Here is a 25,128-nt window from a genome sequence, read left to right on the forward strand (position 1 = left end):
AGCGCATGCGTATAAATTTCTTTGGTGAATCTCTGCTCACTCAAACAAATTGATGTTGCAGCGCCATCTCCGCTCTGAGCCTTCAAGTGTATGTCAGAATTGTTAAGGAGAGTCTGATGCTTAGACCAGAGTCTTTCAAATAAAATAATTTATTTGAAAGACTCTGTTCAGACCTTCTGTGTATCTATTTCTTAACGTCTAAGGCAAGGCCAAGGGTTGACTAAAGGATGGGTGTGGTCCGAATGGTTGACATGAAATAGAGATATGATAGTTCGCCAAAATATTCAATTTCTTTGAATGGCAAGTAAATAATAGGCATTTTTTTCTTTTCTTTGCAAAATTTGAAAGAAATTCCTGGATTATTTGATTGTGAAAATGCACCTGAACCATAGTTTGCTAATGGCTTTTGACAATCAAGGCAAGATGGCGTCAGTGTGACGTCACAAGAAGGGAGGATGTCAAATGAACGGAAAAGCCTTATCAATTTCACCCCCATATACCCTGTTAGGCCTAGCCCAATAAGACGTCATTGCCATTTTAGGCGTGGTCATACCCTGGGAGCCACCACGTGGTAAGCAGTGATCAGCCAATGCATAGTAAAACCAATAAAAACATGAATGAACGAAAAGCGCGGGAAAGAATTTTGCCGTCCACGCATGCGCATCGTCTTAATTGATTATCGGCACGGAAGCTTTGGCCAGGTACGTGGTCAAAAGTGGCCAAATTTACAGCTTCTGTGACCAGGATCACTTAAAAACAAAACATGATCACGCGAAGAACGCTTTTATTAACAAAGTGCTTTGGTATGCAGGATTATTACGCTCTAGTTTTCGCGAGAGCGTTGTTTTTCAGTGGTGATTTATTTGGGACATCGTGTTTTCCCCCATTGTTCCGAGAAGTTTGTCTCCCGAGCACTGTATTTGGCTGTGTACATTGGCCGGCGAAAACGGCAAAATAAAACGAATGGTTTTCTCGATTTCTCGAATATAATATTGGTTTAGGTCATATTTAGTTAATTCTCGTCTTGGTTATTCATTGTGCTTTAGTTGTGTTTGCATGCCTGCTTTGATGTGTGAGTTTGGCTGTCAGAAAGTTGAGTTTTGTTGTGACTTTCTGTTGTGTGAGTGTAAATAGTGTAGGCCCTAGTGCTAACGTTGCGCGATGTTATATCGCCACTAAATTGTGCGTTGTATCACCATTTACGTCAATTAAAAGGTGGCGATACAACGCAGTCTCTGCTCATGATGTAGCGATAAAATATCGCACTATGTTAGGGCTAGCCCTAGTCGAGGACAGACCGTTGTGTCCGCGACAGTCCTCAAATTATATAGGGACCGTCCCTCAAATTAACCACCACCAGTGTGCAGTTCTTTGGTTGTCACAGGCTGGGGGTTGTCAATATCTTTAGTTTCTATCCACATGACCTGAGCACTGCGTGGTATGGTTTGCTATTCGGTCCCGGATATGCTGATGGTAAAGTTTGCGCATACTCTGTTAGCATAACAGAGCGCAAACCCCATCATCATATATCTGGGACCGAAGCATAAGGGGGACTATACTATAGTAGGCTGGAGCAGCGGGGTTAAATTGGCCATCTGTGGGTGACTATATATGCACAGCAGGTTGGTTTCAGCACTACCATTGTACAAGCCTGAATAGTTTTGACGTAGGCCTACTGTGAGATGGGAGAGACCCCCATTAGCAACATTGTGTAACTTTATCCTGCCAACCTAGCTGCTGCTTATAGTGTCCCTTTAAGCGCATATTAATTCCACAGGCAACAGAATGGGAGTTGACAATGGCAAGCAGCGCAGTCTGGCGGTGGGCCAAATCCTAATTCCGAAATGCTTTCATTCATGACAACATTTTGGGGGCAATTTTAAAAATGGTAAAAATGCCCTAAGCATAAATTAGGTGACAACATGACATACGAGTATAAAGTGCCCTCAAAAATAGTTGCAGGTTAACAGGATGTGACATTTAATCAGGAGAATCCCATGCTAAGAAAGCACTGTTATTTCAGTTCAACATTTTACTCCTTGCTGGCCGAAACCTGCTTCCTTCTGTCCTTCCCACCTTCGGGTCAGCTCATGTGAACAAATGTATATTGTTCGGAACAATGTACCCTCGGTCTGACGCATTTGCTCATTCAGTTATTCAGTTATTTCATCTCTTTTTAGATTTCGTCATGATGATGGTGTGGTAGAGCATCTGGGGCATAGTCATCTTCAACTCGTTTAAACTGTCTTACACAACCTTCTAAATAATGGAGGTAAGTCTAATATTTCATCAGAGTCTTTTTTAGAGTATTTTCTGCACTTTGAAATGTTTAACTGGGTCAGCCTTGAAGGTGAGAACCAGATCCATGTACAGTAGAAACTCTCTACTAAGGACACCTTTGGGACTGACAAATGCTGTCCTCAAAACAGATGTGTCCTGATTAGAGAGGTGAAATTGAAACAACCAATTTTGTGTCCAAAACTAGTGTCGTCATTAGAGAGGGTGTCCTGATTAGAGAGGTGTCAGCTAGAGAGGTTCCACTGTACATGTACCATTTGATTTACAATGTGTTTGCCCGTTGCAGGTGGAACTGGAGGACTGTGCCAGGGGGAAGAGCATGTGTGCCGATGATGATGCTGTCTGTGAGAAGATGGCGCATGTCGGGAAAAAGGTAGCAGCAACCGTGAACGGTCTCCCAGAAAATGATGCCACTAATGTGGATTCGGCATCAGGTGAATCTGGACCAGTTGATGCGTGTCTGAATGGCATTGACGGCCCAGCGGCTGATGAGGCAAATGAAAGTGAAGCTGGTACTGCTCAAGAAAATTTGAATGCGGCATCTTCTAGTTGTAGCAGTAAGCCTGGTAAAAGTCCCACAAATAGTCCCAAGACTGCTGTGCTGGCTAAACAAGTTGAGAAAAATGGAAAAAGTGACTCTGAGTTTTCGGAACATGTGGCCAAGAACAGCGGACTGGCGAGTGTAGGGGATGATTCTTTGGTAACCGACAAACCTTCTCCAATGGATTGTGATACAAACTGTGGCAGTGGAGGCGTCGCTGAAGAGGGTGACAACGTCAAGGGCGATGATACTGATAGAAAATGCCTCGAGACCCTGCTGACTAAAAATGTGAAATATTCTCAAGGCCATATCGTAGAGAATGAAGACGGCACTAACGAAAGCGTCAAGTCACAGAAGACCACTCAGAGAGCTAAGAAGTCTGCAGGGCCATCCAAACCATCATCCCGTGGCTTTGTCAAAAAGTTCCCTGGGACAGACATTATGACCATCAATTTAGCCCCCATTGCCAATGTGAAATTAAAACTGCCCAACGTCGATGATGCGGCGAGTGTGAAACGAACGGGTGCAACCGACAAGGTGGCCAATAGCGAGCCGATACTTCCTAATTCGTCAAAAGATGACACTGCCAGTAGTGATCGTGAGGATGAGAAAGCAGCTGAGACTGAGAGCGTTAATTCTAGCTCAAAGGTTAAAAAATGTGGTGCTAAACTTTATACGATCACGGGTAAACGACGAAAGGTGTCGCCGTTGAAACGCAAACGCCGACGGAAAACCGGGACCTACAAACTTCCTCAGATCCATAGTAAAAAGGAATATAAACGAAAGCTCGGGACGGCGCTCGGTAGAGAGGCGAATAACAATTCCAAGGTGAAGCGTGACGATGGCGATGATGTTGTTATTACCGTGATGGAGAGTGATACCGACACGTTGCTAGACGAATCGCTGGAGGACGCTGCTTGTGATGATGTGGCGACGCCTCAACGCGTGTCACAGGTTGGCCGTCAGGTGAGTTGCTGGGTAGTCCGTTTCGCCGAGAAAAAAATGGCACTGCACGCCAAAAAAGCCAAAATATGGCTGTGAAAAACTGTTAGTATTTCACTTGGCATGGTTTGTTCTTGGTCATGCTCCTGGCAAGGTACATGTAAGTGCTTTTTTAGATACTTTGGACGTTATGGATTTCGTTCTGACTGCTGCGTCTTCTCTGTGAAAACTGAAATCAGTTTGTCGTCTCTGCTAATGTTGTCCTTGTGACATTCCAGGAGCAGGAGCTGAAGAGGGTTCGCGTTGCCAGTCCAATTCTACAAGGTATGTGAATCTACTATTGTTTGTGTCTTTGAAACTCATGTTTTAAAGTCTAGAGTGGCATTTTAAGATACTGAGAAGCAGATTTAAGCGTTTTCAGGTGCAAAAATAGCTTCAGGAGGGGTCTTTTTCTTTTTTTTAAACAAGAAAAAAACATTTTTTTTAAAATAGTCCTGGCAGAAACCCTGACTGTGAAATATATATCTCTCAATTTCAGATCCTGACTGTGGTCCCTCGTTAGCCAAGAGAGCAAGAATCGACCGGATGAGGATGACTCCTAGTCCTACACCAATTCCACTGCCTCGTTCCAAAAACAAAATGGTGTACACACTGCAGCGAGCCGGGGACGGTCAGGCGTCGCCAAAAATTATCAATGTCGTCTCGCAAGCGAACACTCCTTGCAGCATTGGCGAACCGGTGAAATGTGTACCGTCATCTTCTCTCTCCGTTGCGTCACTGCCGTCAGAAAAATTTTCAGCCGCCGTGGTGGGCCAGAACAATGTCGTTTATAATTCAAACAATGCGGTGCTGCAGAATGTTGTCCTTGTGCCCATTTCGCCGTCGCCTAAACCACAACAGGTGTCGTTACTAGGCAAAGGACTGATTACCGGCACCAACTCGACTACGGGGATGGTGACGTTATTACGGAGTCCAGGAATGCCCAATTTGAGTGCCCGTAAAACGTCACCGATGATTTTAAACGTGGGCAGTGATAAGCCTTACGTTCTGACGCCAATGCCACGCCCGCCCTCCCTGACGCCGCAGAAGAGCTACTCCTGCGCGCCGCAGAGGGCGTACAAAATGATCTCCACTTCATCGCCGCTTCATGTCACCTCACAGTCTCAGCTGAAGAGAGCCATCAATGCCGCCCGGCCTCCACCTCCGCTCAGGAAGATGTGTATGCCCACGGAGTCTAGTCCAACTCCGGTGCCCAGTGGCGTGGTCACTCCACCAAGGAGTCCTTGTACGGTGGTGGGGGCCGCTACTCCGTCAGATGTAAGTAGGTTTTCTATCAACCAAAACCTTGGCATTCATAGGAATCTTTTCTCTGCATTCCTTTTGTTTCCAGTTGCCTTTGAAAGTGCATGATAAAAAATTCTATTTGGGAACCGTACACCTAGTTAACCGACGGTTGACTTGTTGCGGGTTTTGTGGAGAGGTTTGGTGAAAATCTTCACGAATATTGTGTACCAACTTTGGTATGATCCAGGTGGAAATGGTAGATATTTTGTACTTACCAGCATTCCTTCCAAAGGTGTACACTCATCATGCTTCCCATCGGTTATTAAACCTACTTGTACATTCTTTCCAAAGGTAGTTGGATTTACTCTGAGGACACCTTTCCCTACGAAACTTTTACTCTGAGGACACCTTTCCCTATGATATTTTCACTCTGAGGACACCTTTCCCTACGATACTTTCACTCTGAGGACACCTTTCCCTACGATATTTTCACCCTGAGGACACCTTTCCCTACGATACTTTCACTCTGAGGACACCTTTCCCAACGATACTTTCACTCTGAGGACACCTTTCCCTACGTTACTTTCACTCTGAGGACACCTTTCCCCACGATTCTTTCACTCTGAGGGCGCCTTTCCCTACGGTACTTTCAATCTGAGGACACCTTTCCCCATGATACTTTCACTCTGAGGACGCCTTTCCCAACGATACTTTCACTCCGAGGACACCTTTCCCCACGATACTTTCACTCTGAGGACACCTTTCCCTACGATACTTTCACTCTGAGGACACCTTTCCCCATGATACTTTCACTCTGAGGACACCTTTCCCCACGATACTTTCACTCTGAGGACACCTTTCCCCACGATACTTTCACTCAGAGGACACCTTTCCCCACGATACTTTCACTCTGAGGACACCTTTCCCCACGATACTTTCTCTCTGAGGACACCTTTCCCCATGATACTTTCACTCAGAGGACACCTTTCCCCACGATACTTTCACTCCGAGGACACCTTTCCCCACGATACTTTCACTCTGAGGACACCTTTCCCCACGATACTTTCTCTCTGAGGACACCTTTCCCCACGATACTTTCACTCTGAGGACACCTTTCCCCACGATACTTTCACTCAGAGGACACCTTTCCCCACGATACTTTCTCTCTGAGGACACCTTTCCCCACGATACTTTCACTCAGAGGACACCTTTCCCCACGATACTTTCACTCTGAGGACACCTTTCCCCACGATACTTTCTCTCTGAGGACACCTTTCCCCACGATACTTTCACTCTGAGGACATCTTTCCCCACGATACTTTCACTCTGAGGGTGCCTTTCCCTACGTTACTTTCACTCTGAGGACACCTTTCCCCACGATTCTTTCACTCTGAGGGCGCCTTTCCCTACGATACTTTCACTCTGAGGGCGCCTTTCCCCACGATACTTTCACTCTGAGGACACCTTTCCCCACGATACTTTCTCTCTGAAGACACCTTTCCCCACGATACTTTCTCTCTGAGGACACCTTTCCCCACGATACTTTCACTCTGAGGACACCTTTCCCCACGATACTTTCACTCTGAGGACACCTTTCCCCACGATACTTTCACTCTGAGGACACCTTTCCCCATGATACTATCACTCTGAGGACACCTTTCCCCACGATACTTTCACTCTGAGGACACCTTTCCCCACGATACTTTCACTCTGAGGACACCTTTCCCCATGATACTATCACTCTGAGGACACCTTTCCCCATGATACTATCACTCTGAGGACACCTTTCCCTATGATACTATCACTCTGAGGACACCTTTCCCCACGATACTTTCACTCTGAGGACACCTTTCCCTACGATACTTTCTCTCTGAGGACACCTTTCCCCATGATACTTTCACTCTGATGACACCTTTCCCCACGATACTTTCACTCTGAGGACACCTTTCCCCACGATACTTTCACTCGGAGGGTGCCTTTCCCTACGATACTTTGAGTTTATCACCGATGTTCTTGCCATAAATAAGGCTCGCTCCTGTCATTTTCTGTGCAATTTCTAGTGACGCTGTCTGTTTGATTTCGCAGAAAAAGCCAGATGTTCCCCTGGAGATGGACCTGATTCCGCTGTGCGCGTGTAAAGTAAACGGTGCGTCGTTTGCCAATCTGGGACAGGTGACTTACTGCCAAGCTTTAGATTCGACAGACGGAAAGGTGAGTTTCGTCATTCTTCTTCCTCTTCAGCGTTCAAACTGGACTTCGCCTGCTCTGAGGTGTTTGCCAGACAGCACCACCTAGGATCGGCAACACGTACTATCTCTACAATAGGTTTTTACGGTCAATGACGCCAGACAATGCCTCTCGAGCAATTGCCGGGTGTCTTTTGCCGTGAAGATCTATTGTAAAGATGGTTTGTTCTGCCGACCCTAGTAGGTACTGGCGTATCTGGCAAAGGGCCTATTCTCCTGGTAGTATTCCCCTCCATCCAAGGTGGAATACGTTATTTTATGTACCACCTCAGTTTATAGGTGAATATTGAATTTTTATGCCTGGTGACTCCCTTTTTGAGTCCATCACAAGCTACTCATCTTTCCCACTAAATAGTATCATTTGCTTGCCCTGGTATAGACACTACAGGTTTGCCCCCAAAAAAACTTCTTTGCCCTCTCCTGGGGACCAGAGTTCGAAAAGGGAATTAACATCACTCAACCTTGCTCCCAGATAAAAATTGGCCCCATTTGAGAAGTTTTTCTGGGACACCCTGTAGATACAAGACACCTTGGTTTTACGTCTCATTCAAAGGACTAAGCAATTGAGTATCTTGCCCAAGGACACTACGACGAAACAGTGGTAATCCTTCAGCGAGTCAAGCTGGCGACCTCCTGATAATGAGCCCTTAGCTCCAACCACTGTGCCACTAGTTCCCAGGAAAGGTGACAAAATGGTGCTAATTCAATTGACATATACTTCACAGTGTCAGTCACACCTTTACAGAAAAGTAGCGTGAGTGGAATTTTGTGCAGGGCACACATTGACTCGTGCCATTTTTCACATTTTGCAGATTCTTGGCTGTTGTAATAAGGTGACAAATGCTCAATTGGTGCGACCTGCAGTGAAAATTCCCTTTATGGCCTGCTGTGAGGTGCATCGCAAAAGACTAAGGATGCACCAGTGTTGTCCAGGATGTGGACACTTTTGTACTCAGGTGAGCGGCTGCTACGATCGGTATCTCGGGCTCAATATCGTAATTTTAAAAAGAAACATTTCGTGATTTATCAACACTTTCAAAAGCGCACTAAACATACTCCTTTTGTCTGCAGTATGTATCGCATACATCAAAAACACTGCTGTGCTGGGTTGTTCAAACCATGTTAGCTATAAGAGGGTGCACTGTTCGTAATTACTTGTGGTCCAGTTAAATAGAAATCCATTAATACACCATGCCGTAGTGCAGTTATTGTGAATACAAATTTGTTTAAACTTGGTATTCATAGTATTTGTATATCAGTCTACACAACGGCAATGCTGAAATGGATTTGAATGTGATCAAACTACGTCATTTCCGATCGGGGATTGTAAATCTTAACCTAAAACCAAAAAAACGACTTCTTTTTTCAGGGCAAATTTTATCAATGTAAAAAGGAAGGCGGAAATATAATTCATCACTTCCATAAACAATGTCAAGTGTTCAAGGACGGGAAGTTTTATTGTCCCCACTGCGGGGAGGATTCCGAGCAGTTCGAGGTGTCGCTGCAGTTGAACGAACCAAGATCTGTGTCCTCCTTCTTCGCCAAGCCAGAGGATGCTGCAAAAGCAGGGTAAGGAGGAGCCTCATAGCCTAGTGGTTAACACTGCTGGCTACCAAGCCAATGGGCCCGGGTTCTATCCCGGGGAGGAACCACGATTGTATTTCTGGATGAACCGGCGTGGCTTTCAAGGAACTAAAATTCCTGGCTCTCCACAACACGTGCAATGTATGAAATACTCTAGGGTCTGTCCGATGAGACTTGAAGCTGTGGTCCCTTGTACCTGAGTGTCTAGGCCAAGGCTAGTAAAAGATCCCACATAGGTGGACAGTAGCCTATAGTGGACTCCATACCTCCGGCAAAAGGGTTACGACGCCGGTAATGATATGATATGATATGAAGACAACATTGTCCATGTAGCAATTATGCCTAGTTCATCTCGGAATCAGATTTAACAGCGTGTTGTCCTTGAGTTGTGAGGGGTGATGATGGCATGCAGTTCCTGTGTAGAGTGTGATTCAATCCAAACATCTACCCCTCGTGACAACATTTCTGGGGCAAAATAAAAATGCTCCTATCTTGATGAATCTTGTCACAACATCACATATAAAGTTCCACACAAATATTTGCACCTTAACCGGATAAACTGACTTTTATCACAAGAATATCCAATGCCAAGAGCATTTTAGTTGAGGTCGGGTAAGAAATGGTTCACATGTTATGTAAGAATTCGACAGATTTCTTTTGTTTTGTGTATTGCAGAAAAGCAAAGGCTCGGATGGCCATGTTGAAACGTCACGCAAATAAAGAAGAGAAGGAGAAGGAGAAATCGGAATACACCTTCAAAATCGAATCAACGGAGAAGGTGCTTTCTGCCGGTAGGTTTTTTAAAGGCCTACGCCGTTCCGTAGGTATTTGAAATTTGAAAGTTTCAAATTGTGTTTTGATACACACCTGATATCGATTTCAACACTGCCGTCGTGTTGGCAGGTGAGTACCGAGTTCCAGCTAATTCGTTAGCATAATAACGCAGATTATGATTATGATAATGACGATGCAATTATACCTGTTAAATGAGCACTCGATGCAAAACATGTCCAGAATTGGAAATACTAAAACTCGTTCTCATTCCTTGATCTTTCAGATGGCCTGGCATTTGGACCCACTCGGCTACAACTCGAGTCCATGCTGACGTTATTGGAGGCGGATTTCCGACCGAAGAAACTTCGCTTCGTTCCGAAGAATCTGTATCCATATTCAAGGATGGGAGATTTAGAAAAGGTCCTCTATATGCTCGGTAGGTATGCTCAAAGTTACAGGGGGAATGACAGACTTTATAAACGTGTGCTTCAGGCCTGCTCCCTATAGAATGGAGAGAGATACTGGCCCAAGGACGCCACCCTGACCACAAAAAGCCCTTGGGCTCTGTGGCTTCAGGTCTGCTCCCTGAAGAATAGAGAGGAATACTGGCCCAAGGACGCCACCCTGACCACAAAGCTCTGGTGCTCTGTGGCTTCAAGCCTGCTCCCTGAAGAATAGAGAGGAATACTGGCCCAAGGACGCCACCCTGACCACAAAAAGCTCTTGGGCTCTGTGGCTTCAGGCCTGCTCCCTGAAGAATAGAGAGGAATACTGGCCCAAGGATGCCACCCTGACCACAAAAAGCTCTTGGGCTCTGTGGCTTCAGGCCTGCTCCCTGAAGAATAAAGAGAATTACTGGCCCAAGGATGCCACCCTGACCACAAAAAGCTCTTGGGCTCTGTGGCTTCAGACCTGCTCCCTATAGAATGGAGAGGAATACTGGCCCAAGGACGCCACCCTGACCACAAAAAGCTCTTGGGCTTTGTGGCTTCAGGCCTGCTCCCTGAAGAATAGAGAGAATTACTGACCCAAGGATGCCATCCTGACCACAAAAAGCTCTTGGGCTCTGTGGCTTCAGACCTGCTCCCTGAAGAATAGAGAGAATTACTGGCCCAAGGATGCCACCCTGACCACAAAAAGCTCTTGGGCTCTGTGGCTTCAGACCTGCTCCCTGAAGAATAGAGAGGAATACTGGCCCAAGGACGCCACCCTGACCACAAAAAGCTCTTGGGCTCTGTGGCTTCAGGCCTGCTCCCTGAAGAATAGAGAGGAATACTGGCCCAAGGATGCCACCCTGACCACAAAAAGCCCTTGGGCTCTGTGGCTTCAGGTCTGCTCCCTGAAGAATAGAGAGGAATACTGGCCCAAGGACGCCACCCAGACCGCAAAGCTCTGGTGCTCCGTGTCGGAACTCTCTAGGACAAAAACATAGCCTGATGCAACTCGTCACCTGGCAGTAATATTGATCAATTTTGTCTTTCAGCCGAAGGTTTTGATCCTAATTGCAAGTATGAAGAGCACGGGAATCAGGTAGCCCTCCATGCTGCTGCAGCGAGTGGTTACGTGGCAGTCGCTCACTGCCTTATTCAGGTAAGAGTGAGAAGAAAAAAAATGTCACAAAGTAGGGCTGGCCCAAAATGATTGTCTGTTTGCTGTAACCTGATCGACCCTGCTGTAATTCGGCCGACTCTAAAAGTTTTTATGGCCTTCGAACACCTCGACTTTTTATATGACGTAACAAATCTGCGACCTAGCGACCCAAGAGTTGCAGAATGCCAGCCCAAATTGTTTTATGACCAATAATCCATCGTAAACTGATCGCCTACCTACCGACTGGTGTGTTGAAAAGTGCCGGTCGGGTTTATACTGCAAACAGACAGATAATTTGGGCAAGCCTAGGCTAAAAAAAATTGCAAAGTGTCAACGTGCGATTGTGTTTCTTTTGTTTCTATGCCTTGTTTCCTTTGTGCTCTAGGCTGGCGGTGATTCTAATGCGCAGGATAATGAACTCATCACCCCGCTCATGAAGGCAGCTGAGAAAAACCATATGGAAGTTGTCGATATCCTCATCAAAGCTGGTGCAGTTGTCGATTCAAGGGTACGTATTGAAGAAATTGCCTTTTCAGTTTTCGGCATTTTTCGACACCAAAAATTAAGAAAATATGTACATGTACATAACTTCAAATTTGTACCAATCCCAATGGCCTAGTCGTTAAGGTGTTCGTCTTGTGAACAGAACTTTGAAGGTTCAAGGCCCACATGTAGGTCATTCCGATGTGGCCAGCTCGTTCCCATGCAGCCAGTTGGTAAGCCGCTAGCTACATGTAGTTGAATATAGGGTACGAACTGCCGTCTCGCTAGGCGCCTGGCATTGGAGATGGGAGTTTGGAAATAAAGTGTCTTATAAACCAACTCTGGCAGGCACTTTGAATAGGGTTGACTCTAAAAATGAACAAACTTTACTTTTACTACAGGTCTAGCAGTTTAGAATTGCAACCGTTTTGAAAAAAATGTCAGACGTTGCAATGTTGTTAAGACTCACAGGTATTGTACACCAGAATATTGTAGCCAGATTCTTAGCCTAGGTCACTCACCATTGTCTTTGATGCGATTTGCCTCTGATGATATTTTTTTCGTCGGTAACAGGCAGACGACGGTATGACCTGCATCCACATCGCCGCGAGAGAAGGTCACATGGACATTGTCAAGTATCTCCTTGATACGGAGAAGATCAGCATCAACGTATTGGACGACGGAGGCTGGACACCGTTGATATGGGCCGCCGAATATCGTCGCATCAATATCGTCAAGTATTTATTGCACAAGGGGGCCGATGTGAATATCAAAGATAATGTAAGTTGTGCTCACATTTGGCGCCGGTAGACAGAGTTTAGGCCGCATCCATAGGATGATCGTTTCTGAACTTGTGGCGATGTTTCCATCGTCGGCATAGCATCATGTGTCACATGAAGATGTGCTCCGACCCGGGGTCGAAACCCACGACTCCAATTCCAAAGGTGACAGATTCTGATGTTCATCTCAAACATTGAAGCCGTTGTCATGGAAACGCTGCTGTACAGTTAGAAGATTCTGTTGCTTTTGTCCTTTCATGCAGATTAGTCCTACATGCACGATGACAAAGTCACGCACGAAAGGTCATTATAGGATCACTTTGATGAATGTCATGTTCCTTTTTCACAGGAGGAGAATATTGCCTTGCATTGGGCGGCATTCTCTGGCAGTGCGGACATTGCCGAGATCTTCCTTCATGCTGGTTGCGACTTGGAAAGTGCTAACGAACACGGTGACCGGCCATTGTGAGTAAAACCATGAGGTTTCCCATTTTTCAGGAGAAGATTTGCTTGACACAAGAATCATGGGTTAATAAACAAAAGAACCTCGTTATTAAGGATGCCCTCAGGACTGACAAGTTCTGTCATTGATAGAGAGGTGTCCTTATTAGGGAGGTAAAATTAAAGGGAAATGACCAATTCGGTATCAAAATTAGTGTCCTTGAGAGAGAGGGTGTCCTTAATAGAGAGGTGTCCGCTAAGGGAAGTTCCACTGACTGCTACATAACATTGGCGAGTCTGCCTGATAGAACATTTAGAACTGATCAGTTTTTTCCAAGGTCCTGTTGGGGATAAACAAAATAAAAGCGTTTTGTATTGGGCACTTGGCAGTGACCAATGTTGTGCCAATCCATGGGCCTTATGCGTAGGGTTATAAAACATGGGCCAAGCGACAACTTTATCCAAATCAAATAACTTGAAATGCTACAATGGGTCTCTGTTTTTGTTTCAGGCATATAGCGTCCCGACAGGATCACTATGAATGTGTCGTGTAAGTATCTGCTAGTTATAGACCCCACATACAACAAATGTGGGGTCTATATTGAGATTACTAGGAGAAGGTACTTAGGCTTCTGCATTCTTCCCAGGTTATATTATGGAGGTAGTCCAGCAAAACTGCTATTTCAACGTAAAAACTGTCACCCCTGTCCCATCAAACTAAACTCGATCTAGTGCACCTGGCAAAGATTTTTTCGAAATTCGGATAATTTTGATGACTTTGAAGCGTTTTTATGCGCCGATTTTCTGATTTGCTTTCAAATCTCCGACGCGATTCTGTCAATCACACGTACATTAGCATAAGCTCCGCCCCGTAATGGTGACGTCATATCCTCATGCATCATGGCGGGGTATCTCTTTGTCGAAGTGGCGAGCTGTCGAGTATTTTGAGCAAAGAACGACAGTTGAATGTAGGAATAAAATAAAGGAATAGCCTTAAATGCTTATCGATGATCCATCCTGCCCATCTGAAAAGGTTAGGGTGCTGTTTAAATGTTACTGAGCGTGTGATTTTGAGAAAGCGCGAGCGTGTTTGTCCGGAAATAGATCATCCGTGAAACGGAATAGACTTCACTCCTCCATACGTGTACTGTGTGGGCCCGTGGGGGCTATCAAATTTGCTGACAAGCAAATTTCAAATTTCTAGTCTGAAATTTGTAATTGCTAATTAGCGGGACGTTTCGGCACGAATAGGGCTACCAAAGTCGAAGAATTTATCAAAAATACTTTATTTGCTACCATCAATGATTTGAAAATCCAATGCTTTGAAAATCCAGTTTAGTATTACTATGACTAGTAGTGAGTGCTGGTAGTCTCTCCGACTCACCACCTTTTGGTGGGTAAGGTATCCAGGTCCCATCCCAGATGGTCATGCCTGCCAGTAAGTCTAATATTCGGAAACAATTGTGACACTGATGTTTCGTAAATTGATCAACCTGGTTCAACCTCGGGCCTCTCCTGGGCTAAGACCATACGTCTGCGTATTTTGGGCGGTTTTAGTGTTGTGGTAATATACGACGGTGTCTTTCAGTTTGTTTCTCGCAAGGGGTGCGGACGTGGAAGGAAAGAATAACGAGAACGATCCACCTATAGCAGTAAGTATCGACAGCATGACCTCAAAATTGTGGTCCGTCGCAGCAAAACCAGGTGCATGTCGCACGAAAGATGCGCCTAAATGATGCCAGGAGATAATAGAAGAAATTGATGTCCTCAGATTTCCTCAATAGTCAGACGATAATGAAATGAACAACCTGTCCCATCTCGGAGCGACCTGCGCCTGTTTTGGCTGTGGCGGGTCACAATTAACTTATCTTACACCAAGGGTTTGTGTCAGATGAGTTGTTATGCCATATATCACATGAACATGTAAAACCATGTCAAAATGATGTTGTAAGCTAGCATGCTTTCTAACAACCAGGTCCTGGTTGTTTGAAAGCATGTTAACACCTAACATTATGTTGACACTTTCTTTATAAACATCAATGAAGACGTAAAACCATGTCAAAATGATGTTATAAGCTAACATGCTTTCTAACAACCAGGCCCTGGTGGTTTGAAAGCATGTTTAACACCTAACATTATGTTGACGTGTTCTTTATGAACATCAATGAAGATGTAAAACCATGTCAAAATGATGTTATAAGCTAACATGCTTTCTAACAACCAGGCCCTGGTGGTTTGAAAGCATGTTAACACCTAACATTATGTTGACATGTTCTTTATAAACATCAATGAAGACGTAAAACCATGTCAACATGATGTTGTAAGCTAACATGCTTTCTAACAACCAGGCCCTGGTTGTTTGAAAGCATGTTAACACCTAACATTATGTTGACATGTTCTTTATAAACATCAATGAAGACGTAAAACCATGTCAACATGATGTAACGAGACATCAAGCTTTCCAACATCCTGACCCCAAGTTTTACTCATGCCTCCCGAAGAGTACTTTACTGGACCGGTCTTGCCTCGAAGCTAGTTGAATATCCAAAGTGATAAAACAGTATTCCAATTTGTCATGTGTTATATTTTTGATTTGTCTCTTCCAGTGCTGTACGGATCAAAACAGCCCGACGTGGATGGCCCTCAAGGTGAACCGTCAGCTTCGAAGCTTTGCCGAAAAAAGACTAGAGAGGCCGGAAAAACTAATCCACCGGTGAGTACATTTTGATTAAATAACAAGTTTCCATCATCGATGATACCAAAAAAATATATAAGGCGAGCAAAAGATGAATTTCTCTGATGTTGCCTAAATTTATCGGCTTGCTTATGGTACCAGTGTGTCCTGTTGAAGCAAACGGATTTATATTACTCTACGATACGCCCCGTCTTCCTCATCTTTGGTGCAAACATTATGAAAAATTGGCAGCATCCTTTGAGGAGGTTCTTATTTGACGAAAAAAAACGCTGTGATGAGAAGACTATGTGAATAATCTGTTGTGATGTTGGAGGGATAATGGTAGATATGAATAAAGACGAGCAGTTTTGTACAGAAAGGCCTAGTGTAAATGTACATGGAGATTTAGGTAAAAGCATTTGCTAGTCTTTATTCATATCACCCATTGGCTCTGGCAAGAGTAATCATCTTGTGCGATCTGGTGACTCTGATCAGCCAGTCGTGCAGTTTTCTTATTTCATCGCACATCGCGGCGATAATAACAGCAGGTCGCGACGACAACAATCAGTCTGCAATCTAGGCCATATCATATCCTTATCTGCTAAAACTCAGCCTCGTTGCTAAAACTCAGCCTCGTTTTGGTACCAATGCATGATAGTGCATTGGTACTGCAATGTACTACCTGTCTGATAGAGAGTAGCCAAATGATTATGTGCCACTAAAGTGTCCCCTGTGACCATACAGTTACCCACATCTGTTTCAATCTTGCTGATATTGGAGAATAGGTTACTCACTGACTGTTTATGATATTTATCCTCGAACATATTATCCTATTTAGCTCCAGTAGACAGATTAATAATCCTAAATAATCCTGAAGGGTGTGGCTGCCCTTTTTGGGCGTGTTCTGGGAGGCTTAAAGAGCCTTGAGGGTGAAAAATCCACTAGGCCTCTCTCTTGATATCTTGACTAATGGTATGCAAAATGTTGATTTCATATCTCAACTGGTCTCTGCTATATTATTGGTTATAGTCATGAGGGGAGGGTTCTAAAATGCCAATCAACAGAAAAAAGCTGTCGTCTTAGCGTAGTCTCAGCCAATTAGCTCAGTATCTATGCACATTTTGGCACATAATGATGCCTTCTTTCAGATGCAAGCGGTCTGATGGCTTGAAATTAAAATAGTTCTGAGAAATCTTGAAATAAACAGTGGCTTGATAGATGGGGTCAAACATGCTGAGAGACACATGTTGGGTGCCATGTTCTGTGAGGCTTAGAGTTCAAGACAGTTGATGTATGATAGCCATGGGTGCATAATGTCCTAAGGTACCAAAATATAGTCATCTTAAACTGAAATATACCACACATGATGTAAAATCAGTACTTTGTTGGTGCTCATTTTGCAAATCAGAGTTAAAAATCCAGGACATGACCTACTTCCTTGATGCACATTCTGTATACCCTGCACGAGTATGCATGTGTCAGTTAGGCGTTGGTGTAGTGGTTGCTATGGCTAGGGCATTTTCACCATTAGTTAAGTTAGTTCATTGTAGAGTTTGAAGTAACTAGTACATATACCTAATTAATAATATATCCCAAATGTCCACTTATATTAGTTAGCATAGCCCCATAGGTTTATAATATTCATGAATTTTTTTATCTTTCACCCATGGGTGGATGGAGCCCATGTGGTCAGCATGAGTTAGTTGTCCAACAGACAACATGCTTGGGGTTGTTTCTTTCGGATTGCTATCCAGTCATCACGGATGCCTCTCTATCCCGGAATGGCTGTATTGAGCGTGTCCTAATTAGAGTCTGGCCTGCTTGTAAGCAGATATGCCACTCAGCGTAAACCAAACCGAGGCCATCAGATTACGCGGGAACTGATATCAATTACATATTCCTGGTCTGGATCGTAGACTGAATCGCATGTTTGCGCAGCACTATAACTGATGCTTTACAACGAGAAATGTCTTCCTTCAGTGATCTGTCCTTTGGTAAAGAGAAGAACCCCATTCCTTGTGTGAACGGCTGTGACGATGAACAGATTCCCAAAGACTATCTCTACGTCATGGAAAACATTGAGACTAGTCCCATGAACATCAACAGGTGTATCACGAGTTTGCAGGTGAGTGTGCGATATATTGTTTTGTCATCGCTCGCTGGAAATATTCGATTTGGAGGTTTGACATCCCCTGTTGAATAGAAAACTACTTCACAGGGCAGTTTGCTTTTGCATGTGTCTCATTAAATAGCGACTAATTCACTAATCGACAAAAGTAAAACGCGTAAAAAATGTTTTTTGCTTGGAAAAAAAATTTTCTTGTAAATATAGGTAAATAAATAGACGCAAAAATTACTGTTTATAGTACTGCTTGCGTGCCAAAGGGAAGGGGGCTTCTCTGTCCCTTCTGTATGCATGAGGCCACTTCATCTGATTAAACTAGCCTCATGCCAATCATTCATAGCACTTAGACGAGAAGCAAAAAAATCCTCCTCCATCCATGCACTTCACACTTATCGATAACAGTAATCCTGCAATATTTCTTTCCCAGAGCTGTGCGTGTGAAGACGATTGCTCGTCCCACGTCTGTGTGTGCAGCCGCAACAGCGTGCGCTGCTGGTACGACAAGGAGGGTCACCTGATCAAGGACTTCAACCAGATGGAGCCGCCGTTATTGTTCGAATGCAACCACAACTGCCGTTGTTGGACCACGTGTAACAATCGCGTCGTACAGAATGGCATCACGTGAGTCGCGTTCGAAATTCTTCTTTCGTGTTGGCAGTGATACGCGCATTATGGAGCAGTAATACAGTTTATAGACATTGACTTGAGACTGTTTGACCATCGACCAAAAGGCCATGTGACTTTGACATTGACGCTGTGTTATTATTTCAAATCAATTGTGCATGTTGCATGTCGTATTTATAGACCCCACATACAACAAATGTGGGGTCTATATTGAGATTACTAGGAGAAGGTACTGGGCTTCTGCATTCTTCCCAGGTTATATTATGGAGGTAGTCCAGCAAAACTGCTATTTCAACTGAAAAACTGTCACCCCTGTCCCATCAAACTAAACTCGATCTAGTGCACCTGGCAAAGATTATTTCGAAATTTGGATAATTTTGATGACTTTGAAGCGTTTTTATGCGCCGATTTTCTGATTTGCTTTCAAATCTCCGGCACGATTCTGTCAATCACACGGACATTAGCATAAGCTCCGCCCCGTAATGGTGACGTCATATCCTCATGCATCATGGCGGCGGTATCTCTTTGCCGAAGTGGCGAGCTGTCGAGTATTTTGAGCAAAGAACGACGGTTGAATGTAGGAATAAAATAAAGGAATAGCCTTAAATGCTTATCGATGATCCATCCTGCCCATCTGAAAAGGTTAGGGTGCTGTTTAAATGTTATTGAGCATGTGATTTTGAGAAAGCGCGAGTGTTAGTCCGGAAATAGATCATCCGCGATACGGAATAGACTTCACTCCTCCATACGTGTACTGTGTGGGCCCGTGGGGGCTATCAAATTTGCTGACAATCAAATTTCAAATTTCTAGTTTCAAATGAATTGTGCATGTTGTATGTCGTATTTTCAAAATTTCATTTTTCAAAATTCTATTTTTCAGGTGTCGATTACAGCTGTTTCGAACGAGGGGCCGAGGTTGGGGTGTGCGGACCCTGCTGGACATTCCTCAAGGCACATTCCTTTGCGAGTAAGTAGTGACGTGTCCACGTTGTGTCCTTTGACTTTTCACGAACCAGGCATCACTGGTAACAAAAAAGTCTTCCACCATCTATTGTGGGAATGTAACATAACCAAAACTCTCTGGCCAACCCTTTGTCAACAACTGAACATTCCACCTTTTAACTTTACAGAACTAATACTTGGAAATCCAAAGGAACCGCCTGCAATAGAACATATTAAACTCATAACAAAGGAATATATATACAAAACAAAATTAAACAATAGCCTACCAAACTTTCAGCATCTCAAACAAATAATTAAACTCAAAATTAATATTGAAAGATGCCACAAAAAAAGAACAGATTCTGAAAAAAAATGGGGAAATATTCCAAACACTATATATGTCTAGGGAAAGACTAAGTACTTGCACTTCTGCACACTGCACACTGCACCATATAGGAAAAAAACATTGTAAACTGAATGTATGAAACTATGTGAAAGATTGTACTTTTGAAAGTTTGCAATAAAAAATTATAAATTACAAAAAAAAAAAAAGTCTTCCAAGTTGACTTTGAAAATCTTTGGTGAGAGACAGAAATTTGGATAACGTCGACTTGTCAGTTTTAAAGATTTCGGTAATCTGCCTAACCATAGTTTCTCCATCAGACCCTCAGAAGACTTGAGTTGCCTCGAACGCTATGAGCAACAACAAAATTGAGAAAGCGAAACTTAAATTCAATTGTCACCTTCCAGATACATCGGAGAGATCATATCCGACTCGGAGGCTGATCGTAGGGAAGATGATTCGTACCTGTTTGACCTCGACAACAAGGTGGGTGATTTTTACTGTGGGATATATTTAGTGCAGCGTCTGACATGACCAAGGGCCCTTACTGTGTATACTAGTCACTTGAAGATGGCCAAATTATCCCCTCTCCTCCTGCCTATAGTCCCCCTTTAAGGCTGTAAATCAAGATAAGACGGGTTCTTGTGAAAAGATTAGTATAATACCGATATTTGTATGTTTTTTCCAGGATGGTGAGACATATTGTATAGATGCCAGAAAGTATGGCAATGTGGCCCGCTTCATTAACCATCTGTGTGAGCCGAATATCGTCCCTGTCAAAGTATTCATCGACCACCAGGATCTGCGTTTTCCGCGGATCTGCTTCTTCTCGTCGCGTGAGATCAAGGCAGGAGAGGAATTGGGGTAAGTCTCTGTGTGGTATTGAAACTCGGGTGTGGACCTGTTCTCTCCACTGCTGGAGGGATCGATCACTGCTGCTGGGGGGATTGATCACTGCTGCTGGAGGGATTGTTCGCTACTGCTGGGGCGATTGACTTCAAACTCCTCACAGCTGTTTCCCCAGGTCACCTCATGCTTCCCTTTCGTTACAGTTTCGACTACGGCGAGAAGTTCTGGATCATCAAATGGAAACAGTTCACGTGCGCGTGTGGCTCGGCGAGATGTAAATATTCGCGGGAGGTCATCCAGAAAACGCTAGCGGAATATCATGCGAGGATGGAAGAAGAACTAGCACTAGAGCAACAGATTCTGGCGCTGTCTTAAGATTAACTTCGTTTAGGAATTTGAACCTGTTAACCGCGTCATTTTTTTTGTTAACCGCGTCATATTGCGTAAGTAATTAGATTACACGTCCACATCCTCATCTAACGGCCACTTTGTCTTGCATGCTGTAGCCCTGATTCAGCTCAAAAACTGGTGCCAGTGGTGTTCCATAGTGTTCTGAAACTAAACGACACTGTGCTGACGATCTAAGGGGATTCCCCATTGAGTTTTGGAGTGTTGCCCCGGCTCAGGTGAGTCATGAACATAGGACGCCATATAACGTCTTACGCAATGCACGGCCTTTAGGCCAGGACGTCATATGGCGTCTTACGCAGTTGACAGGTTAAACTTATTTTAGAACAGTGAGAACCTTGACCCTTTAAACCCAGTAGTCCCGAATCTTGTGTTGGCTGAGAGGACATATGTCGCTTTATAAACAATATTGGGCGATTTGATGTGTCTGTAGCTTGATGTGGTGGACTAACTGGGGATTGAACCCATCACCTTATTGAGTATCCTGGCATGCATGTTGACACCTTTGCAGTGTATCCAATTTCTCTGTGCTCAAACACCTGTCTTTTACCTGTTAGTGTATCACTGTGACCACATCTGTGTTTCCCACATCTGTGTTTCCAACATCTGTGTTTCCAACATCTGCATTTCCAAACATCTGCATTTCCAACATCTGCATGTCCTACATCTGCGTTTCCAACATCTGTGTTTCCAACATCTATGTTCCCAACATCTGTGTAAAAAGACAATCCGCGCAGGCCAGTTACAGAACCGAATTCATCAAAATGGCAAGCACAGATCATCAAATCGGCGCTGCAAGTCAGTTCTGATAGTGCCTGAGAACGGGAACTTGGTATAGAGAAAATCACCGGAAACTTTGGGTTCAACGGGTCAAGTTGCATGTAATGTTATCGTCATAAGTTTATTTTAGAATTGTAAAACATTCCAAACGTTGTTTCTCAAAGAAACTTACCGATTGGCAAGCCAGGATAGGTCGGCACAGATCGATGTGCCCTAGTTCATGAAATGTTAAGTGTGCATGTGATTTCTACGATGGATGTATTTGTGATAACACAATGACCAAGTTGCTTTCCTCCATTTCGGCCAGTGTTTTGCTATGGCTGCTGTATAAGGTGATCGTCTGCAATGAATTTAACAATGCGAAGATTGTTGCCTTGATATCGCCAATTCGTTTTGCTGAATTTCGACTCGATCTTCAGTGCAGGGCCCATTTAAACGTTGGTGATTCCTGTCGCGGGTTAGTGGGATTACCACCGCAAACAAGAGATTTTTGTTGCAAGCGATCATGATCGTGGGTTGCGGCAACGAATATTGCCAGTTTGCCGGGCGTTTATTGCTTGTTACAAATGTATAGTTTCCATGTTGGGGAAGTGGTTAGGCATGATTTGTACATAGCTTCATTTATATTTCGTTAAAATTTGAATATACCGGTATAATGTACATGAGGACTTGGTAAATTTCTGTTTTTATCGACACTATTCAGACTGTTATCAGTAACTTTAATAGCATTTTCGTGTCAAATGAACAAGTTTTTATTTGTTGGTCAGAGTCAGTTTTATTTCCTGGAATGAAATAAGAGGATTACATGTAGGTTTGGTCATGAAATTACGGGAGTATTTTTAAAGTGTACATTTGTAAATTTGATTTTAAACCCTGTCAAGTTTCTTGGTGTTTGGCCGGTGTGTATACTGGTATTGAAATAATGAATTACTGTGAGATTTTTTGATCAAGTCGGGTTTTTTTAAGTGATTTCAAACAAATATGATAGATAAACAATGTGTTTGTCAATTTGCTGACTATACATGTACATGTATGTTGCTGATTTCAATGCAATCTGATCATGGTTGTTATGAAAATTGAAAGTGCGTTTCAGGCCCGCCTGAGATTCACGCAATTCAAGTATGGATGTTCGAATTAGAAGCAATTTGCTAATTTTGAGAAAAAGGGGACATTTTAATGAAAATCAATGAAGAAAATACTACTTGGGCGACATCATTTGAAATAGGTGTTGATTTTCATATGAGCTAGACTGTACATGTGATGTCCGTCTTGATGGAACAGTGGTACTCGTTTGCATTTTATATAAATCTGGATTTGTCTGTCTGTACATAGCTTTCTTTTTTAATCGGTGTATATTTTATTCCAGACTGGTTTTGTGGCCGGTAATAGCCGTTGGAGTCTGGTGCCTTGTGAGGAAGCGGTCCATTATAACCTTTACACCCCCACTTTCTGAAGTGGACCGTTCTAATGCATTAACTTGAAGAGTCTATGCTGGGAAATGGGGTGTAACGGTTGTACTCTCTAGTGGGTGCCACCTTTTTTCTGCAGATGGGGGGGGTGTGGGAGTATGATGCAGTATTTCATCTTCACGAGCATTTTAAACCCTTTCCCTACCACACCCGGTATTTACTGGGTACACTGCATACCATTGGCCAGCAGTAATCTGTACAGCCAAATTATCCCCTAGTTTTATCATTCACCGCAGTCCCTATAGGTCTTTGCTTGGTTACACCTGAAAAATGAGATGCCGGCACTGCACCGGATTCCCTAAGATTGGGTAATGCTGGCTACTTTACAATGAAAAATCTTTATAAGCCAAGTTGGGTTTGAGGGCAGCCGGTCCGAATCGGTTTCCGGCCAGGGGTAGCATTCACTGCCAAAACCCTAGACAGAATAATAATAATAATAATAATAAATACCAGATATTATAGTGCCTTAAAGCATGCTCCAAGGCACTTTACAATGGAGTTAGAAGCAAATATTTGGATTTATAACGGAAGCGGAAGAGTTAGGCCTACGCCATCGGGTAAAAAAAATCAAATTTTTTAATGGAGTTTGGAATTTTCAAACTGTAAATAGATGAATTTTAACAATGCCTTTGTGTGTGGACAGATACCCCAGTGTTATGAATGCCAAGTTTCAGCAAATTTGTATGCATAGTAGCTGCACTGTGGCATTGTGTATAACTGCATTTCTATTTTCCTGGACCACCAGTAAATAGGAACGGTATGGTATCCCTTTGAAGAAACTTTGGGATGGTCCCTAAGATGATTCGGCCGGAATTTTTTAATTTGCATTGGGAGATGAGATGTCTTAGTTAATTTGTCTCTGCATCCTAAAGTGCAAATAATTTCTCCTGCTATTTTGACTGCATGTTAAAGAAATAAGCTAATGAGATGTACAGTGGAACCCCTCTTAGCGGACACCTCTCTATTAAGGACAACCTCTCTATTAAGGACACCAGTTTTGGTCCCAAATTGTTTGTTTCCATTCAATTTGACATCTCTAATCAGGACACCTCTCTAGTAAGGACACCACTTGTCGGTCCCGAGGGTGTCCTTAATAGAGAGGTTTGATTGTATGAGATTATTTTGGGCATTTTGTCGTTTGGTCAGTCTTGTGAAATAATTTTACAAACCCATAAAAAAATGTTTGATCTGGTGAAAGAATGGTATCATTGATGGCCCTAGAATTTAAAAAAATGTGTGACCCCCTTTCTTGCCCTTCCTTGTTGCTCGTAATCCAACATGAAAATGGTGCTGAAAGATTCCCTGCTGTTTCTCAGAGAACTTTGGCCATCTTCAGGTGATTCAAATACAAAGTAAGGGCCCTGGGTCATGTCAGATTCAGCACTGAATATATTCCTCGTACAAGTGTGAATCATTTCGATGTACTGTGAGATGTGAGAGACCCCTGTTGGCGGCTTTGTGTTACTTTATCTTGCCTGCCTAGCTGCGGCCTATGTTGTCCCTTTAAGAAGTGGTGTCGTCAGTACCCCTCCGTCTTCAACCAAATGTACTGGCCAATCAAAATTCATTTACTTCAGCCATATGGTCGGTTCATTTTAGTGTGGATCAGTTGCATTGATGGACACTTGAATTGAATGTGGCCAGGTGTTTTTATACATTCACTGTGTACAATGTATATAGATAATGTAGTGCACTTTTGCATTTGAATAAAGAAAAGTTATCCAAAATTGTATTTCCATTGTGTGTTGTCCAGTTTGGAAGAGGGTCAATGTGGCAAAGTTATCGATCATCGGATAAAACTGTGTTGCATCAGGAGATGACTGGAACTTGTCCTTGCAACCATCATGAGGTAGCAAGAGGTTGTGACCAAAGCTTGTTCTGACAACCGTCCTCAGATCGATATGTCTTTCGTCCGGAACTGCTTCTGACACAATCATCAGGTAGATGTGTCT

General features: G+C 43.6%; 1 protein-coding gene across 2 annotated transcripts; it reads left to right on the plus strand.

The window, feature by feature from the left end:
- Positions 1-665: 665 nt before the first annotated feature.
- Positions 666-24,882, plus strand: LOC135501238 (histone-lysine N-methyltransferase EHMT2-like). 2 transcript variants are annotated; one of them, XM_064793233.1, is made up of 23 exons: positions 666-701; positions 2,181-2,272; positions 2,585-3,805; positions 4,060-4,105; positions 4,320-5,098; positions 7,151-7,276; positions 8,124-8,267; positions 8,681-8,880; positions 9,571-9,686; positions 9,953-10,105; positions 11,153-11,259; positions 11,645-11,767; positions 12,316-12,522; positions 12,871-12,986; positions 13,474-13,512; positions 14,551-14,614; positions 15,569-15,675; positions 17,617-17,761; positions 18,189-18,382; positions 19,266-19,352; positions 20,078-20,156; positions 20,359-20,534; positions 20,723-24,882. In XM_064793233.1, the coding sequence occupies exons 2-23, from the start codon at positions 2,267-2,269 to the stop codon at positions 20,892-20,894; spliced, it is 4,407 nt and encodes a 1,468-aa protein (XP_064649303.1). In that variant the 5' UTR covers positions 666-701; positions 2,181-2,266; the 3' UTR covers positions 20,895-24,882. The 2 variants fall into 2 exon arrangements, with proteins under 2 accessions (XP_064649303.1, XP_064649304.1); XM_064793234.1 differs by lacking the exon at positions 666-701 and adding an exon at positions 716-803.
- Positions 24,883-25,128: the final 246 nt, after the last annotated feature.

This window comes from Lineus longissimus, chromosome 17, assembly GCF_910592395.1.
Source record: "Lineus longissimus chromosome 17, tnLinLong1.2, whole genome shotgun sequence".
NCBI lineage: Eukaryota > Metazoa > Nemertea > Pilidiophora > Heteronemertea > Lineidae > Lineus > Lineus longissimus.

Coding starts and splice junctions, on each gene's coding strand:
- LOC135501238 (XM_064793233.1), top strand. Junction 11,260..11,644: donor TCGCTCACTGCCTTATTCAG/GTAAGAGTGAGA, acceptor TTTGTGCTCTAG/GCTGGCGGTGATTCTAATGC. Junction 13,513..14,550: donor GATCACTATGAATGTGTCGT/GTAAGTATCTGC, acceptor GGTGTCTTTCAG/TTTGTTTCTCGCAAGGGGTG.